Raw genomic sequence first — 19,094 nt, 5'->3', positions numbered from 1 at the left:
CCAGCCCCACCTCGAAGGTCTGCACGGGGATGCTTTTGGCCTTGCGAGACAGAGGCTGGCAGGGGGCAGCAGGGGCAGCAGAGCTCATGTCCTGCAGAGCCTTCAGCGCCTGCCGCACACATCCCAGCATCAGCAGCGGCATCATCATCCTCACCCTCATCACCAGGCCCCTCCAGTCCCCCCGAGTTCCACCACCCAGCCATGAGGTCCCCCTGATGCCACCCATGGTGCCAACAGCTGCCCCTGGAGCCCAGGCCAGCACCCAGAGCTCAGCACCCCCAGAGCACATTGTTCCTATTGCTTCCTGGTGCTCCCCACTGCCCCCCAGTGCTCCCCACTGCTCCCAGTGTTCCCCAGAGCTCCCCACTGCTCCTATTGCTTCCCAGTGCTCCCCACTGCTCCCCACTGCTCCTATTGCTTCCCAGTGCTCCCCACTGCTCCTATTGCTTCCCACTGCTCCCCACTGCTCCCCACTGCTCCCAGTGTTCCCCAGAACTCCCCACTGCTCCTATTGCTTCCCACTGCTCCCCACTGCTCCCCACTGCTCCTATTGCTTCCCAGTGCTCCCCACTGCTTCCCAGTGCTCCCCACTGCTCCTATTGCTTCCCAGTGCTCCCCACTGCTTCCCAGTGCTCCCCAGAGCTCCCCACTGCTCCTATTGCTTCCCAGTGTTCCCCACTGCTCCCCAGAGCTCCCCACTGCTCCCAGTGTTCCCCACTGCTCCCCACTGCTCCAGTACTCCCCACTGCTCTAGTACTCCCCAGTGGTCCCCACTGCTCCCCAGTGCCTCCCAGTGCCTCCCAGTACCACCTTCTTCTCAATGCTGGCCAGGAAGTCCTTCAGCACCGAGAGCTTCAGCACCAAGGTCTCCAGCTCCTGCTCCCCGCTCTGCCCTGCAGGCTGTGGGACCCAGCACCACCTAGCACCCAGCCTTTACCCCCTCAGGGACAGGATGGGACCCCCCCAGATCCAGCCCAGATCCCAGCAGGGGCAGGATGAGACCCTCAGCTCCAACCCAGCATCATGGGACGGGGCAGGATGGGACACCCCCCTCAGATCCAGCCCAGATCCCAGCAGGGGCAGGATGGGACCCTCAGATCCAACCCAACACCAGGGGATGGGGCAGGATGGGACCCCCCCCCCCCCCAGATCCAGCCCAGATCCCAGCAGGGGCAGGATGGGACCCTCAGCTCCAACCCAGCACCATGGAATGAAGCAGGATGGGATCCTCAGGGTGGGAGCAGTCCCCCTGTTCCCCTCACCTGCTGCAGGATCTTGGAGACCATGGAGGAGCTCTGCTGGTCAAAGACCTTGGAGAGGATCTCCAGCCCTGCCAGCACCTTGTCCACCTCGCTGGGGATGAGGAGGAGCAGGGGCAGGGGCTGCCAACTGCCTGCCCACACATCTCCACCCACCCCCATCCACCTCCCTCTCCACCTCCCTCTCCATCCACCTCCCTCCCTCTCCCTCTCCCTCCACCTCCATCCCCAACCACCTCCATCCATCCCTCCATCCCCAACCACCTCCATCCACCCCTCCATCCCCAACCACCTCCATCCACCCCTCCATCCCCAACCACCTCCATCCACCCCTCCATCCCCAGCCACCTCCATCCACCCCTCCATCCCCAGCCACCTCCATCCACCCCTCCATCCCCAGCCACCTCCATCCACCCCTCCATCCCCAGCCACCTCCATCCACCCCTCCATCCCCAGCCACCTCCATCCACCCCTCCATCCCCAACCACCTCCATCCATCCCTAACCACCTCCATCCACCCCTCCATCCCCAGCCACCTCCATCCATCCCTCCATCCCCAGCCACCTCCATCCACCCCTCCATCCCCAACCACCTCCATCCATCCCTCCATCCCCAGCCACCTCCATCCATCCCTCCATCCCCAGCCACCTCCATCCATCCCTCCATCCCCAGCCACCTCCATCCATCCACCTCCCCCCACACACCTGTGGAGCCGTTTGCAGGAGGTCACCAAGGTCTTGTTGAGGTGTGGGAGGCTGCTGGCCCCACCCCTGACGGCCTCCAGGTCCAGGCTGTAGCTGCCCTTCAGGTACTCATGGGAGATGCTGCTGAGGCCATTGGGGCTGTGGAGGTGGAGGACGGAGAAGAGGTGGAGGACGGGGAGGGGGTGGAGGATGGGGAGGAGAGGGGGGAGGGGGAGGAGAGGGGGGAGGGGGGAGGAGAGGGGGGAGGGGGAGGAGAGGGGGGAGGGGGGAGGAGAGGGGGGGAAGGGGGAGGAGAGGGGGGGAAGGGGGAGGAGGGGGGGGAAGGGGGAGGAGAGGGGGGGGAAGGGAGAGGAGAGGGGGGGAAGGGGGAGGAGAGGGGGGGAAGGGGGAGGAGAGGGAGGGAAGGGGGAGGAGAGGGGGGGAAGGGGGAGGAGAGGGGGGGGAAGTGGGGGAGGGGGGGGGAAGTGGGGGAGGGGGGGGGAAGTGGGGGAGGGGGGGGAAGGGGGGGAGAGGGGGGGAGGGGGGGAGAGGGGGGAGAGGGGGGAGAGGGGGGGAGAGGAGGGGAGAGGGGGGAGAGGGACCATCTCCTGAGCTGTTGGCAGTGGGGTCGGGCAGGGTGGGCAGGGAGGGGGTAGAGGGGAGGGAGCAGCCCCTGACCTGTCGGCGGCAGGGTCGGGCAGGGCGGGCAGGGAGGGGGTAGAGGGGAGGGAGCAGCCCCTGACCTGTCGGCGGCAGGGTCGGGCAGGGCGGGCAGGGAGGGGTTAGAGGGGAGGGAGCAGCCCCTGACCTGTCGGAGGCAGGGTCGGGCAGGGTGGGCAGGGTCGGGAAGGGTGGGCAGGGAGGGGGTAGAGGGGAGGGAGCAGCCCCTGACCTGTCGGCGGCAGGGTCGGGAAGGGTGGGCAGGGAGGGGGTAGAGGGGAGGGAGCAGCCCCTGACCTGTCGGCGGCAGGGTCGGGCAGGGTCGGGCAGGGCGGGCAGGGAGGGGGTAGAGGGGAGGGAGCAGCCCCTGACCTGTCGGCGGCAGGGTCGGGCAGGGCGGGCAGGGAGGGGGTGGTGGGCAGGGAGCAGCCCCTGACCTGTCGGCGGCAGGGTCGGGCAGGGTGGGCAGGGTCGGGCAGGGTGGGCAGGGAGGGGGTGGTGGGCAGGGAGCAGCCCCTGACCTGTCGGCGGCAGGGTCGGGCAGGGCGGGCAGGGTCGGGCAGGGTGGGCAGGGAGGGGGTAGAGGGGAGGGAGCAGCCCCTGACCTGTCGGAGGCAGGGTCAGGCAGGGTGGGCAGGGAGGGGGTGGTGGGCAGGGAGGGGGTAGAGGGGAGGGAGCAGCCCCTGACCTGTCGGCGGCAGGGTCAGGCAGGGTGGGCAGGGTCGGGCAGGTCGGGCAGGGAGGGGGTGGTGGGCAGGGAGCAGCCCCTGACCTGTCGGCGGCGGGGTCGGGCAGGGAGGGGGTGGTGGGCAGGGAGCAGCCCCTGACCTGTCGGCGGCAGGGTCGGGCAGGGCCGGCGCGGGGCCGGTGGGGCTGAGCCCCCCGGGGGCGGCGGAGCGGGGCGGCAGCGGCGGCTTCTCGTCCTCTCCGTCTGCAAGGCAGGGCTGGGGGTGAGGCACGGCTCTCGGCTGGGCACCCCCCGGCCCGGCCCGGGGCGGGCGAGCTCCCTCCCACCTGAGTAGTCCTTGTCCTCCAGGCTGTCCTTCTCCTTGTCCCTCTCGACGGGGAAGAGGAGGGTGCAGACCAGGCCCTGGTTGGGCTGGAGGTAGAGGGCGATCAACTCGCTCAGGGTCTTGAAGCGTCTCACCTGCACCCCCTGCGAGGTCTGCGGGGACAGCCACGCGGCTGGGGGTCACCGGGAGACGGCCCTGGGCTGGGGCACACCCCCCGGCCAGGGACATCCCCACCCCCCGGGAAAGGGACCCCCGGGGAGGGATCTGCATGGAGGGACCCTAGAGGGACCCTCAGGGAGGGAGCCCCCACGGAGGAACCCTCAGGAAGGGATCATTACGGAGGGAGCCCCCATGGAGGGAGCCCCCATGGAGGGAGCCCCCACGGAGGAACCCTCAGGGAGGGATCATTACGGAGGGACCTTCATGGAGGGAGCCCCCATGGAGGGAGCCCCCACGGAGGAACCCTCAGGGAGGGATCATTATGGAGGGACCTTCATGGAGGGAGCCCCCATGGAGGGAGCCCCCATGGAGGGATCATTATGGAGGGAGCCCACATGGAGGGAGCCTCAGGGAGGGATCATTATGGAGGGACCTTCATGGAGGAAGCCCCCATGGAGGGAGCCCCCATGGAGGGAGCCTCAGGAAGAAAGCCCCCATGGAGGGACCTTTAGAGAAGGAGCCCCCACGGAGGAACCCTCATGGAGGGAGCCCCCATGGAGGAACCCCCCCCAAAGAGGTCCCTAAAAAAGGGACCCCCCCCCGAAAGGGATCCTCCTGTGGCAACAGCCAACAGGGACCCCCCAAAACCCCCAGAAGGGGGACCCCCACAAAGAGAACCCCAAAAAGGGACCCTCTGAAATGGAGGATCCCCACACAGGGACCCCCAAAAAGAGACCCCCAAAAAAGGGATACCCATGCAGTGCCAATCAGCTGGGCACGCTGTTGGTACAGGGCTGAAGCAGTGCCAGGGAGCTGGGCAAGCTGTTGGCACAGGGCTGAAGCAGTGCCAGGGAGCTGGGCAAGCTCTTGGCACAGGGCTGAAGCAGTGGCAGGGAGCTGGGCAAGCTCTTGGCACAGGGCTGAAGCAGTGCCAGGGAGCTGGGCAAGCTGTTGGCACAGGGCTGAAGCTGTGCCAGGGAGCTGGGCAAGCTGTTGGCACAGGGCTGAAGCAGTGCCAGGGAGCTGGGCAAGCTGTTGGCACAGGGCTGAAGCAGTGCCAGGGAGCTGGGCAAGCTGTTGGCACAGGGCTGAGGCAGTGCCAATGAGCTGGGCATGCTGTTGGCACAGGGCTGAGGCAGTGCCAATGAGCTGGGCAAGCTGTTGGCACAGGGCTGAAGCAATGCCAGGGAGCTGGGCAAGCTGTTGGCACAGGGCTGAAGCAGTGCCAATGAGCTGGGCATGCTGTTGGAGCAGGGCTGAAGCAGTGCCAATGAGCTGGGCATGCTGTTGGAGCAGGGCTGAAGCAGTGCCAGGGAACTGGGCACACAGTTAGCACAGCATTGAGACAGTGCCAGGGAGCTGGGCAAGCTGTTGGCACAGGGCTGAAGCAGTGCCAGGGAGTTGGACACACTGTTGGCACAGTGCTGAGGCAGTGTCAAGGAGGAGGGCACTCTGCCGGCACAGATCTGAGCCAGCCCTACCACCCCAGTGCCCCCCCAGGCCACACTGGCACCCTCCCAGGTCTCTCAGCAGGGAGGGTGCCCAGTGCCCAGGGCAGGGATGGCAGTGCCCACCTGCACTGCCAGGAAGTCCTCCTCGTCGGGCAGGATGCGGTAGGTGTGGACATGCTTCTGGAACCTGTGGGCACAGACACCCCCTCAGGTGCCTCTGGTGCCACCCTGGCATGGCACCACCACCATGCCAACCCCCCCACCCCCAGCCCATGCCTGCTGTGCCAACGTTGTGCCCACAGGGCCAGGGAAGCAAACTGGCAGCAGGCACAGGGCTGGAGAAGGGTGCCAGGAGCGGTGCCACCCGGCCTGCACTGGCAGGGGGCACTTGGCACAGGGCACTGGGCACAGGGCACACAACAGATGGCAGAGGGCACAGTGGCACTTAGCACTGGACACGTGGCACAGGACACATGGCACAGGGCTCACAAAGCACAACACAGGGCACTTGGCACATGAAGCACAACACAGGGCACTTGGGATGGGGCACAGGGCACAGGACACATGGCACAGGGCACACGAAGCACAACACAGGGCACTTGGGATGGGCCACAGGGCACATGAAGCACAACACAGGGCACACTACACTTGGCACTTCATGACACATGGCACAGTGCATGGCACACAACACATGACACTGAGACCCTGGCACACAACACATGGCACTGGGCACAGAACACATGGCACTGGAACCCTGGCACAGAACACATAGCACTGGGCACACAACACATGGCACTGGGCCCCTGGCACACAACACATGGCACAGCTGGCACCCTCCCAGGTGCCACTGGTTTCGCTGGAAGGAGCCAGCAGCTTCCAGTGCCTGCAGGGCACTCTGGAGGTGCCCGAGGTGCCACCACCCAGCCAGAAACCACAGCAAGCTGCCAGCTGCCCTCCAGCGCTGCCCAGGGGCACACCTGGGCACTGCCAACAGGCAGAGGTGCCAGGGAGGTGTTGTCTCCTGTTCCCAGTGCCCCTCAGGCTGGCACTGCCAGCTCTCCAGTGCCCCCCAGTTCTCCCAGTGCCCCCTAGTTTGTCACTGCCACCTCTCCACTGCTCCCCAGCTCACCAGTGCCCCCCAGTTCTCCCAGTGCCCTCCAGTCTGGCAGTGCCAGCTCCCCCAGTCCCCCGCAGTCTGGCTTTCCATCAGCCCCAAGTGCCCCCCAGTCTGGCAGTGCCAGCTCTCCAGTGCCCCCCAGTCTGTCGCTGCCACCTCTCTGGCCCCCCCCTCCCCCCCCTCCCAGTCCCTCTCCGGTGCCCCCCGGTGTCTCTCCGGTGTCCCCCTCCTCCCCCCCAACACTCCCCTTCCCGTGCCCTCCCAGCGCTCTCCATTCTCCTTCCCGGGGCTCTCCCGGTACCTCCCCGGTCCCTCCCGCGGTGCTCTCCGGTTTCCCTCCCACTACTCCGCGGCGCTTCCCCCGCGCCCCGGATCCTCTCCGCCGGGTCCCCTCCTCCAGTCCCTCCCAGTTCCCTCCCAGTGCTCTCCATTCGCTCCCCCTTTCCTTCCCCCGGTATCCCCGGGGTCGTCGTCCCCCCGCGGTGTGTCGCCGCCATTCCCCCCACGGTGTCCCCCCCCCCGGTCGCCCGGGACTCACAGCAGGCAGAGCTCGCTGCCGGTAGTCCCCCGATGCTCCCCCGGTGCCCAGCACTCACGGCAGGCACAGCGCGAAGGCCACCCCCGGGCTCCCCGGTGCCCCCCCGGTGTGTGTCCCCCCCGCCGGGACTCACAGCAGGCACAGCGCGAAGGTCGTCCCCCCCCAACCCCGGTATCCCCGCCGTGTCCTCCCCGTTATCCGTGGGGTTCCCCACGTTGTGTCCCTCCCTCCCCGGTGTACCCCGTACGTCCCCGGTAGCCCCGCTGTGTCTCCTCCGTTTTGCCCGGTGTGTCCCCCCGCCGTGTCCTCCCCACTGGCCCCGCTCTGGCCCCCCCGTTACCCCCCGGTGCCGCCGGCACTCGCAGCAGGCACAGGCCGAAGGCTCCCCCGGTATCCCCGCCACGTCCCCCGGCATCGCCGGCGTCCCCCCGCCGGGTCCCCCGTTACCCAAGGTATCCCCGGTGGCCCCCCGGTGCCCGGTACTCACAGCAGGCAGAGGGCGAAGGACCCCCGTTTCCACCGGTACCCCTGGTCATCCCCGTTCACTCCCGTGCCCCCAGTACCCCCGTTCCCCCCCGGTACCCACAGCGGGCACAGGGCGAAGGCCATCCCGGTTACTCCCGTCCCCCGTTATCCTCTTTCCCCCCGGTACTCACAGGAGGCACAGGACGAAGCCCCCCACCCCGGTACCCCAGTCCCGCCAGGAGGCCCCGCTTCCCCCGTCCCCTCGCTCCTCCCGTTACCCCATCCCCCCGTTACTCCCGGCACTCACAGGAGACACAGTGCGAAGACGGCCCCCCCGGCACCCCCGCCTCGCCCGGTACCCCCGTCCCTCCAGTACCCCCATCCCTCCCCGTTCTCCCCGTTTCCTCCCGGCACTCACAAGAGGCACAGGGCGAAGACCCCCCGTCCCCCCAGTTCCCCCCGCCCCCCCCGTTTCCCACCGGCATTCACAAGAGACACAGGGCGAAGACCGCCCCCCGGCACCCCAGTACCCCCGTACCCGCATCCTCCCGTTCCTCCCGTACCCCCGTTTCCCCCCGGCACTAACAGGAGGCACAGGGCGAAGATCGCCCCCCGGCACCCCCGTCCCTCCCCCGTATCACCCGTTTCCCCCCGGCACACACAGGAGACACGGGGCGAAGACCTCCCCCCCAGCATCCCCGTCCTGCCCGATACCCCCGGTACCCCCGTACCCCCGTTTCCCCCGGCACTCACAGGAGGCACAGTGCGAATACACTCCCCCCGGCACCCCCGGCCCGCCTGGTACCTCAGTGCCCCCGTACCCCCATCGCCCCGTTCCCCCGGCACTCACAGGAGGCACAGTACGAAGACTCCCCCCCGGCACCCCAGTCCCGCCCGGTACCCCCATTCCCCCCCGTACCCCCCCTTCCCCCGGCACTCATAGGAGGCGCAGGGCGAAGACTCCCCCCGGCACCCCAATCCCGGCCGGTACCCCCGTTCCCCCCCTACCCCCGTTTCCCCCCGTCCCTCCCGTACCCCCATCCTCCCGTACCCCCCGCTGCCCCGACACTCACAGGAGGCACAGTACGAAGACTCCCCCCGGCACCCCAATCCCTCCCGTACCCCATCCCCTCGTGCCCCGCCGCCCCGGCACTCACAGGAGGCACAGTACGAAGACGCCCCCCGGCACCCCAGTCCCGCCCGGTACCCCCGTCCCCCCGTTTCCCCCCGTCCCTCCCGCACCCCCATCCTCCCGTACCCCCCCGCCCGCCCCGGCACTCACAGGAGGCACAGTACGAAGACTCCCCCCGGCACCCCAGTCCCGCCCGGTACCCCTGTTCCCCCCGTCCCTCCCGCACCCCCGTTCCCCGTTCCCCGCCGTTGCCCCCGCCGCCCCGGCACTCACAGGAGGCACAGTACGAAGACTCCCCCCGGCACCCCAGTCCCGCCCGGTACCCCCCGTTCCCCCCCGTGCCCCCCGTCGCTCCCGCACCCCCCGTTCCCCGCCGTTGCCCCCGCCGCCCCGGCACTCACAGGAGGCACAGTGCGAAGGCCCCTGCCACGCTCTCGCTGTCCCGCACCAGGAAGCTTCCGTCCCGCCCGGCCCGGGCCAGCTGCTCCTCGGCCGCCGCCCGGCTCAGGTCCCGGTGGTACCAGGGCGGAGGGACCGGCGACAGCGACAAGGGAGGAGGAGGTGGCCCCGGACCGCCCCCCCCGACCCCAGCCCCGGCTCCGCCGCCGCCGCCGCCGCTCCCCCCCCGGACCTGCCGCCATAGTCCGGGCACCGAGCGGGAGCGCGCAGCGGGGCCGCGCTCGGGGGTTCGGGGAGGCGGGGACCGGGGGGGCGGAGGGGAGGGTGGGGACAAGGGAGGGTGGGGAGGACAGGGAGGGGGTGGGACAGGACTAGACTGGGGGTACTGGATGGACAGTGTCCCCTCCGACCTCCCAGTGCCCCCCAGACTGTCGCTCCCAGCTCTCCAGTGCCCCCCAGACTGTCGCTGCCAGTTCTCCAGTGCCCCCCAGTTCTCCAGTGCTCCCCAGACTGTCGCTGCCAGCTCTCCAGTGCCCCCCAGACTGTCGCTGCCAGCTCTCCAGTGCCCCCAGCTCTCCAGTGCCCCCCAGACTGTCGCTGCCAGTTCTCCAGTGCCCCCCAGACTGTCGCCTCCCAGCTCTCCAGTGCCCCCCAGTTCTCCAGTGCCCCCCCAGACTGTCGCTCCCAGCTCTCCAGTGCCCCCCAGACTGTCGCTGCCAGTTCTCCAGTGCCCCCCAGACTGTCGCTCCCAGCTCTCCAGTGCCCCCCAGTTCTCCAGTGCTCCCCAGACTGTCGCTGCCAGCTCTCCAGTGCCCCCCAGACTGTCCGCTGCCAGCTCTCCAGTGCCCCCCAGTTCTCCAGTGCTCCCCAGACTGTCGCTGCCAGCTCTCCAGTGCCCCCCAGACTGTCGCTGCCAGCTCTCCAGTGCCCCCCAGCTCTCCAGTGCTCCCCAGACTGTCGCTGCCAGCTCTCCAGTGCCCCCCAGACTGTCGCTGCCAGCTCTCCAGTGCCCCCCAGCTCTCCAGTGCCCCCCAGACTGTCGCTGCCAGTTCTCCAGTGCCCCCCAGACTGTCGCTGCCAGCTCTCCAGTGCCCCCCAGTTCTCCAGTGCCCCCCAGACTGTCGCCTCCCAGCTCTCCAGTGCCCCCCAGACTGTCGCTGCCAGTTCTCCAGTGCCCCCCAGACTGTCGCTGCCAGCTCTCCAGTGCCCCCCAGTTCTCCAGTGCCCCCCAGACTGTCGCTCCCAGCTCTCCAGTGCCCCCCAGTTCTCCAGTGCCCCCCAGACTGTCGCTGCCAGCTCTCCAGTGCCCCCCAGAACTTCCAGTGCCAGTTCGTCGCAGCCACTTCTCTTGTGCCCTCCAGTCCCCCCAGTGCCCCCCAGCCTGGCTCTCCCTCTGCCCCCAGTGCCCCCCAGTCTGTCACTGCCACCTCTCCAGTGACCCCAGTCCTTCCAGTGCCCCCCCCGGATAGTGTGATGGGGAGGGGGGACACAGTGGGGAATGGGAAGGGGTCTTCAGGGGGTGGGCGAAGGGTGAGGGTGAGACACTGAGAATGGGGAGGGAATGGGGAGGGGTCACTGGGAATGGGAGGGGACACTGGGGGAGGGGACACTGGGGGGAGGGGCACTGGGAATGGGGATGGGACATTGGGGAAAGGGGACAGAGGGTGGGGACATGGGAAGGGGGAGGGGACTTGGGGGGAGGGGACATTTGGGATGGGGCACATGGGAATGGGGGGGGGGGCGGGGAGAACCGAGAGCGTGGGTAGGGGTCCCCAAGGGGTTCCCCTTCCTACCCTGCATCCCCCGAAAGAGCTGGACCAACCCCCCCCAACTCCCACAGCCTTTCAGCCCCCAAAAAGAGCAGGACCAGCACCCCCCAAATTCCCCCTGCTTGACCTCCCCCCAAAGAGCAGCACCCCCAAGGGGGGTCTGGGGTCTTTATTCAATTGGGGGGGGGGGCTCACAGCAGCCAGGGAACTTTTGGGGTGTCCCATGGAGGGGGAGAGATGGTCTCCATGGGGGAGTCCTCAAGGGATAGCAGGGGTCTGCATGGGTGGCTTGAGGACCTCCATGGGGTGGTCTTCATGGGGTAGGAAGGGTCTTCATGGGTGGCTGAGAGCAGGTCTAGGGGGGCTTGAGGTTCACCATGGGGTGGGCTCCATGGGGTGGTCCTCATGGGGTGGGAAGGGTCTCTGTGGGTGGCTGTGAGTGGGTTGAGGGGGGACCTGAGGGTCACTATGGGGTGGTCTCCTAGGGGTGGTCTCCATGGGATGGTCTTCAAGGGATGGAAGGGGTCTCCATGGTTGGCTGTGAGTGGGCTGAGGGGGGGGCATGAGGGTCTCCATGGGGTGGCTTGAGGAGGTCTAGAGGGGCTTGAGGTTCACCATGGGGTGGGAAGCTCTTCATGGATGGGTTGAGAGGGATCATGAGGGTCTCCACGGGGTGTTCACCATGGGGTGGTCCTCAAGGGCTGGGAAGGGGTCTATGGGGGGTCATGAGGGTCTCCATGGTGTGTTCACCATGGGGTGGTCCTCAAGGGCTGGGAAGGGGTCTATGGGGGGTTGAGAGGGATCATGAGGGTCTCCATGGGGTGGTCCTCAAGGTCTGGGAGGGGGTCCATGGGGGGGTTGAGAGGGATCATGAGGGTCTCCATGGGGTGTTCACCATGGGGTGGTCTCCATGGGGTGGTCCTCAAGGGCTGGGAGGGGGTCCATGGGGGGGTTGAGAGGGATCATGAGGGTCTCCATGGGATGTTCACCATGGGGTGGTCTCCATGGGCTGGTCCTCAAGGGCTGGGAAGGGGTCCATGGGGTGGTCGAGAGGGATCATGAGGGTCTCCATGGGGTGTTCACCACAGGGTGGTCTCCATGGGGTGGTCCTCAAGGGCTGGGAGGGTCTCCATGGGGTGGTCGAGAGGGATCATGGGGGTCTCCACGGGGTGGTCTCCAGGCTTGCATCGAGCACGGCCACGGCGACCTCCATGTCAGGCGGAGAGGAGCAGCCGGCCGGCGGTGGGCAGCAGCAGCAGGCCCCCCGAGGCGAGGGGCAGGCCCCCGGGGGGGGGCAGCAGCCTTGGCATAGAACCGTGCCACGGCCACGTTGGGGTTGCCCTGGGCGGGGTCGAACCACATCTGGATGCAGCGGCCGCTGCCCCGCCGGTGAGGGCTCCACCGGTAGGACTGGGACCAGATGTCCTCGCACAGCCTGGCTGGGGTGGGGAACACCACCCTGAACCTCTGGCACATGGAGCCCTGGGGACACTGGTTGGTGCCTGGGGGGGCAGGAGAGGAGAGGAGGTCAGGGCGGGAGGGAGGCGGCTTGGGGAGAGGGGAGGGTTAGGAGGGGCTCGGCGTGCTGCGCGTGGGGAGAGCACCGCAGCTCGTGGGGGAGACCTCCCCCTCCAGGAGGAACACCCCAGGGTGCAGCTCGAGCCCCCCCTGGCCCGCTCACAGCCACCCATGGAGACACCCACCCCCCCATTCCATGAGGACCACCCCACGGAGAGCCTCGTGTCCACCCTCAACCCACTCACAGCCACCCATGGAGACCCTTCCCAGCCCTTGAGGACCACCCCATGGAGACCCTCGTGTCCACCCTCAACCCACTCACAGCCACCCATGGAGACCCTTCCCAGCCCTTGACCACCCCACGGAGACCCTCGTGTCCACCTCAACCCACTCACAGCCACCCATGGAGACCCCTCCCATCCCTTGAGGACCACCCCATGGAGACCCTTGTGTCCACCCTCAACCCACTCACAGCCACCCATGGAGACCCTTCCCAGCCCTTGAGGACCACCCTATGGAGACCCTTGTGTCACCCTTAACCCACTCACAGCCACCCATGGAGACCCTTCCCATCCTTGAGACCACCCCACGGAGACCCTTGTGTCCACCCTTAACCCACTCACAGCCACCATGGAGACCCTTCCCAGCCTTGAGACCACCCCACGGAGACCCTTGTGTCCACCTCAACCCACTCACAGCCACCATGGAGACCCTTCCCAGCCCTTGAGACCACCCCATGGAGACCCTCGTGTCCACCCCAACCCACTCACAGCCACCCATGGAGACCCTTCCCAGCCCTTGAGACCACCCCATGGAGACCCTTGTGTCCACCCTCAACCCACTCACAGCCACCATGGAGACCCTTCCCAGCCCTTGAGACCACCCCATGGAGACCCTTGTGTCCACCCTCAACCCACCCACAGCCACCCATGGAGACCTTCCCAGCCCTTGAGGACCACCCATGGAGACCCTCGTGTCCACCCTCAACCCACTCACAGCCACCATGGAGACCCTCCCATCCCTTGAGGACCACCCCATGGAGACCCTTGTGTCCACCTCAACCCACTCACAGCCACCCATGGAGACCCTTCCCAGCCCTTGAGACCACCCCATGGAGACCCTCGTGTCCACCCTCAACCCACTCACAGCCACCCATGGAGACCCTTCCCAGCCCTTGAGGACACCCCATGGAGACCCTCGTGTCCACCCTCAACCCACTCACAGCCACCCATGGAGACCCTTCCCAGCCCTTGAGACCACCCCATGGAGACCCTTGTGTCCACCTCAACCCACTCACAGCCACCCATGGAGACCCTTCCCAGCCCTTGAGGACCACCCCATGGAGACCCTTGTGTCCACCCTCAACCACTCACAGCCACCCATGGAGACCCTTCCCAGCCCTTGAGACCACCCCATGGAGACCTTGTGTCCACCCTCAACCCACTCACAGCCACCCATGGAGACCCTTCCCAGCCCTTGAGGACCACCCCATGGAGACCCTTCCCATCCCTTGAGGACCACCCCATGGAGACCCTCGTGTCCACCCTCAACCCACTCACAGCCACCCATGGAGACCCTCCCAGCCCTTGAGACCACCCCATGGAGACCCTTCCAGCCCTTGAGGACCACCCCATGGAGACCCTTGTGTCCACCCTCAACCCACTCACAGCCACCCACGGAGACCCTTCCCAGCCCTTGAGGACCACCCCATGGAGACCCTTCCATCCCTTGAGGACCACCCCATGGAGACCTCTGTGTCCACCCTCAACCCACTCACAGCCACCCACGGAGACCCTTCCCATGCCTGAGGACCACCCCATGGAGACCCCTCCCATCCCTTGAGGACCACCCCATGGAGACCCTTGTGTCCACCCTCAACCCACTCACAGCCACCCATGGAGACCCTTCCCAGCCCTTGATGGACCACCCCACGGAGAGCCTCGTGTCCACCCTTAACCCACTCACAGCCACCCATGGAGACCCTCCCATCCCTTGAGGACCACTCCATGGAGACCCTTGTGTCCACCCTCAACCCACCCATGGAGACCCTCCCATGCCTTGAAGACCACCCCATGGTGAACTTCAAGCCCCCTCAGACCTCCTTACAACCACCCACAGAGACCCTTCTCATCCCTTGAGGAACACCCCAAGGAGACCACCCCATGGAGACCCTCAGGTGCCCACTCAACCCTCTCACAGCCACTCCTGGAGACCCCTCCCACCCCATGGTGATCCATAGTGGGCAACCAAAATGGTCCCAGATGCCCTGGCTGGGAGCAGATCCCCCATAGGGTGGGGGGGTCACTTCTCCACCTGCCCACAGCCTCCCCGCAGGAGCCTCCAGCCCAGCCCTGGTGGTGCCCCTAGCACTGACCTGAGGTCCAGTTCCAGCCCTTGTGCCAGTTGACCTTGCAGGTGAGAGCCTCCTGGCAGTCCTCCCACCACTGCTCGCAGTCCTCCCGGCACAGCGGCACATGGAGGATCCTCTCCTTCCTCCAGCTGCTGTCAGCCTGGCAGGAGAGGGCAGAACCCACCCAGCTGGCGCCCAGTTGATCCCAGTGAGGGTGGCATTGAAGGGATCACTCACAGAAGCGATGCCAGGGGCGGCAAGGGACCCCCCCAGCCCAGTCCCCCCCTCGCCAGGGCAGCACCACCCAAGGCAGGGTACCCAGGAAAGCAGCCGGGGGGTGGTTGAATATCTCCACAGAAGGAGATTCCACAGCCCCCCCCCCGGGCAGCCTGCTCCACCCCCACAGGGACAAAATCCTTCCTCCTGTTCCCATGGACCTTCCTCTGCCTCAGCTTCCCCCCTGCCCCTTGGGCTGGCATTGGGCAGCACTGAGCAGCCTCTGGGCACAGCCTCTGGGCACTGCCTCTGGGCTGCAGCCTCTGGGCACTGCCCCTGCCCATCTTCATCTCAGCCTCTCTGCCCAGGGGAGATGCTCAAGTGCCCAAATCATGCTCCTGGCTCTCCCTTGGCCTCTGCCCAGCTGCTCCCTGCCCCTCCTGACTGAGGGGCCCAGAACTGGACACAAGATTCCAGATGCAGCCTCAGCAGGGCAGAGCACAGGGGGTGGAGAACCTCTCTGACCTGCTCCCCAGGCTGCCCTTCCACTCCACCCCAGGCTGCCCTTGGATTTCTTGGCCACCAGAGCACATTGCTGGCTCCTGGACAACCAGAGAAGGCTCCCAGGAGACCTTCTTGTGGCCTTCCAGGATCTGCAGGGGGCAACAGGAAAGCTGGGGAGGGACTTTTGAGGGTGTCAGGGAGGGATAGGACTGGGGGGGATGGAGCAGAACTAGAAGTGGGGAGATTGAGATTGGATGTGAGGAAGAAGTTCTTCCCCATGAGGGTGGTGAGAGCCTGGCACAGGCTGCTCAGGGAGAGGGTGGAAGCCTCATCCCTGGAGGTGTTCAAGGGCAGGCTGGAGGTGGCTGTGAGCAGCCTGCTCTGGTGTGAGGTGTCCCTGCCCATGGCAGGGGGGGTGGGACTGGCTGAGCCTTGAGGTCCTTTCTGACCCTGACAATTCTGTGAATCTGGGATTCTATGGCTCTAGGATTCTGGATTTGAGGATTCTAGGGCTCTAGGATCCTAAAATTCTATGACTCTGGGGTTCTAGGGTTCTAGGATTCCAGGATTCTGGGATTCTGTGACTATGACTCTAGGGTTCTAGGATTCAGTGACTGATTCTATGCCTCTAGGATTCCATGACTGATTCTATGCCTCCATGACTCTAGGAGTCTAGGATTCAAGGACTGATTCTATGCCTCCATGACTCTAGGGGTCTAGGATTCCAGGACTGATTCTATGCCTCCATGACTCTAGGGTTCTAGGATTCCAGGACTGATTCTATGCCTCCATGACTCTAGGGGTCTAGGATTCAAGGACTGATTCTATGCCTCCATGACTCTAGGGGTCTAGGATTCTAGGATTCCAGAATTCTATGATTACAGGATTCTAGGATGCCAGGGTTGTAGTATTCCAGGATTCCAGGACACTAGGATTCTAGGGTTGCAGGATTCCAGGGTTCTAGGATCCTAAGGTTCTAGGATTCCAAGGTTCTGGGGTTCTATGATTGCAGGACTCTGTGATTCCAGGATTCTAGGATTCTAGGATTTTATGATTCCAGGACTCTAGGATTCTAGGATTCCAGGACTCTAGGATTCTAGGGTTCTATGATTGCAGGACTCTAGGATTGCAGGGTTCCAGGATTCTATGATTCCAGGACTCTAGGGTTCTCTGATTCCAGGATTTGAGGATCCTCTGATTCAGGGATTCTACATCTCTAGGATCCCAGGATCCTCTGACTCATTCCAGGGTCCTCCAATTCCCTTCCACCATTCCTTCCCCCGCAGCCTGCCCCTCTGGCCCAGCCTGCCCCAGGCTGGCTGGGAGGGTGCTGGGGGGGGGGGGGGCTCAGCACCCACCTGGTCGATCCACGGCCCCAGGTTGGGGGAGCACTCGTAGAGGCAGGTGTCCTGGATGAAGTGCCGCTTGCACTTGGGGGGCATCACCCCACAGTGGTCCCAGTTGAAGCTGTAGAGGTAGGACTGGTCCTGGTGGGCTTCCTGGCTGGTGTTGGCCGTGCAGCAGGCGTTGTCCTTCCACAGGGCACACTGCCCCCCAGGGCAGGGGGGAGCGGGCAAAGCTCAGCCAGGGGCGCCACGGAGGAGGGGAGGGGTGGTGGCCTCCACGGGGGGAGGGGGCCTCAAGGGAGGGGAAGGGTCTCAAGGGCTTGAGGTTCACCAGGGGGTGGTCCTCAAGGGAGGGCAAGGGTCTCTAGGGCTTGAGGTTCACCATGGGGTGGTCCTCAAGGGATGGGAAAGGTCTTAAGGGCTTGAGGTTCACCAGGGGGTGGTCCTCAAGGGAGGGCAAGGGTCTCTAGGGCTTGAGGTTCACCAGGGGGTGGTCCTCAAGGGAGGGCAAGGGTCTCTAGGGCTGGAGGTTCACCAGGGGGTGGTCCTCAAGGGAGGGCAAGGGTCTCTAGGGCTGGAGGTTCACCAGGAGGTGGTCCTCAAGGGAGGGGAAGGGTCTCTGTGGGTGGCTGTGTGCAGGTCTAGGGGGAGTTGAAGTTCACCATGGTGGGGGGGGAGTCCTCAAAGGATGAGGGGTTCTCTAGGGGTGGTTGTGAGTGGGTTGAGGGTGGACACGAGGGTCTCCATCAGGTGGTCCTCAAGGGATGGGAGGGGTCCCCATGGGTGGCTGGGAGCAGATTTAGAGGCATTTGAGATCCACCATGGGGTGGTCTCCATGGGGGTGGTCCTCAAAGGATGGGAAGGGTCTTTAAGGCTGGCTGTGAGTGGGCTCAGGGGGGCCACGAGGGTCTCCCTGGGGCACACCCTGCTGTGTGTCACACCCACCCCACCCCATGCCACCAGCCTGGGGTGGTGTCCCAGGACCTTCCCTCCTTACCTGCCCATAGAGCTTCCCCTCGGGCCCAGGCTCCTTCTTGTGGTGGGTGGCATCCATGCAGACGTTGGTCAGGCTGTCCCTCGCCGCCCTGGCAGCGCCCACCCACAGCAGGACCCCCAGCAGGAGCCTCCTGGTCGCCATCTCCCCTGCCAGCAACCTTTGCAAGCCCTCAGAGCCGAGCTGGTGGAGCTGGAGAGGGCACCCTGGGGACAAAGTCCTCCCTCATGGCACGTGGGGGGCACCAGTGACACCAGAGCAGAGCTGGCACCGAACTGGAACCGGAGCTGGCACCGAACTGGAACCAGAGCTGGCACCGAACTGGGAGCAGCTCTGGGAGCAGCTCTGGCACCTAAGTGGGAGCAGAGCTGGCACTGAACTGGAACCACAGCTGGCACCAAACTGGAACCACAGCTGGCACCAAACTGGAAGCAGCTCTGGCACCGGGCTGGGAGCAGCTCTGGCACCGAACTGGGAGCACCGGTGGCCGCTGCTGCCTCTTTCCCCAGCCTGGGAGGAGCTCTGGGTGGCACCGGGGCGGGGTAGGGGTTACCAAAGGTCATCCCCCTCCCCCCCGCCCTTCTCCCCCCACTCAGTTCGGTGTCCCCCCCCCCCCACCTCCAGTCCCATCCCAGTCTGCCTGGCGCCGGGTGGGGGCCAGCAGCAGCCAAAATCCACTCGTGGGTGTTTTTCCGCCCCCTCCCTCCCTGTTTGGGGGAGGGGAGAATTGGGGAGGGAGAGTGGGACAGGGGGGAGGGTCCATGGCGCTGCTTGAACTGGGAGGGGGAGGGACGTGCCAGGGGGAAAGGGGTGACCCCCCCCCACAGGTCATAAATACCCCTCGTGGGTCAGAGACACCCGTGGGGGGGTCTCGGATATCCTATAGGGATCCAAATATTCCCCCGTGGGTCACAGACATCCGTGGGGGCATCTCAGATATCTCAAGGGGGTCCCAGATGACCACCATGGGTCACAAATACCCCTCCGTGGGTCATAGTCACCCGTGGGGGCATCTCGGATATTCTATAGGGATCCAAATATTCCCCCGTGGGTCATAGACACCCGTGGGGGCGTCTCGGATATCTCGTGGGGTGGTCCCAGATGCCCACCATGGGTCACAAATACCCCTCCGTGGGTCAGAGACACCCGTGGGGGGGGCTCAGATATCCTAGGAGGGGTCAGAAATATCTCCTCGTGGGTCATAGACACCCGGGGGGGGTTGTCTCTGATATCCTATAGGGATCCAGATATTCCCCCGTGGGTCATAGACATTCGTGCGGGTGTCTCAGATATCTCAGGGGGGGTCCCAGATGACCACCATGGGTCACAAATACCCCTCCGTGGGTTACAGACACCCGTGGAGGGGTCTCAGATACCCTAGCGGGGGCCCCAAATCCCCCTCGGTGGGTCACAGACACCCGAGGGGAGTCCCTGAAGCCCCCGCCGGCGCCGCTCCTCCCGGGCCGGACTCGCTTCGGGGCAGGGAGCCGCCGCAGTTGTCAATCATCACTAACCACGCCC

At 65.7% G+C, this 19,094-nt stretch overlaps 2 protein-coding genes across 2 annotated transcripts in view; both read right to left on the bottom strand.

Annotated features, from left to right (window-relative positions):
- Positions 1–10,870, bottom strand: part of INPPL1 (inositol polyphosphate phosphatase like 1) — a 31,999-nt gene extending 21,129 nt beyond the window's left edge. The window contains exons 1-9 of the mRNA XM_054164861.1: positions 10,841–10,870; positions 8,879–9,108; positions 5,349–5,412; positions 3,617–3,767; positions 3,431–3,533; positions 1,964–2,101; positions 1,263–1,353; positions 811–900; positions 11–109 (exon numbers count right to left, since the gene is read on the bottom strand). Of these exons, the coding sequence (XP_054020836.1) occupies positions 11–109; positions 811–900; positions 1,263–1,353; positions 1,964–2,101; positions 3,431–3,533; positions 3,617–3,767; positions 5,349–5,412; positions 8,879–9,108; positions 10,841–10,870 (996 nt within the window). The remainder of the gene's footprint in view (positions 1–10; positions 110–810; positions 901–1,262; positions 1,354–1,963; positions 2,102–3,430; positions 3,534–3,616; positions 3,768–5,348; positions 5,413–8,878; positions 9,109–10,840) is intronic.
- An 885-nt stretch (positions 10,871–11,755) lies between these two features.
- LOC104298359 (folate receptor gamma) lies at positions 11,756–17,866 on the bottom strand. Its single transcript, XM_054164859.1, has 4 exons — positions 17,577–17,866; positions 16,592–16,780; positions 14,538–14,673; positions 11,756–12,147 (listed from the first exon to the last, which is right to left on the bottom strand). The coding sequence occupies exons 1-4, from the start codon at positions 17,715–17,717 to the stop codon at positions 11,756–11,758; spliced, it is 858 nt and encodes a 285-aa protein (XP_054020834.1). The 5' UTR covers positions 17,718–17,866.
- Positions 17,867–19,094: the final 1,228 nt, after the last annotated feature.

Source organism: Dryobates pubescens, chromosome 10 (genome assembly GCF_014839835.1).
Source record: "Dryobates pubescens isolate bDryPub1 chromosome 10, bDryPub1.pri, whole genome shotgun sequence".
NCBI classification, from domain to species: Eukaryota; Metazoa; Chordata; class Aves; order Piciformes; family Picidae; genus Dryobates; species Dryobates pubescens.
Note: the sequence above shows the minus strand (reverse complement) of the source record. Positions and strands in the feature narration are given on the sequence as shown.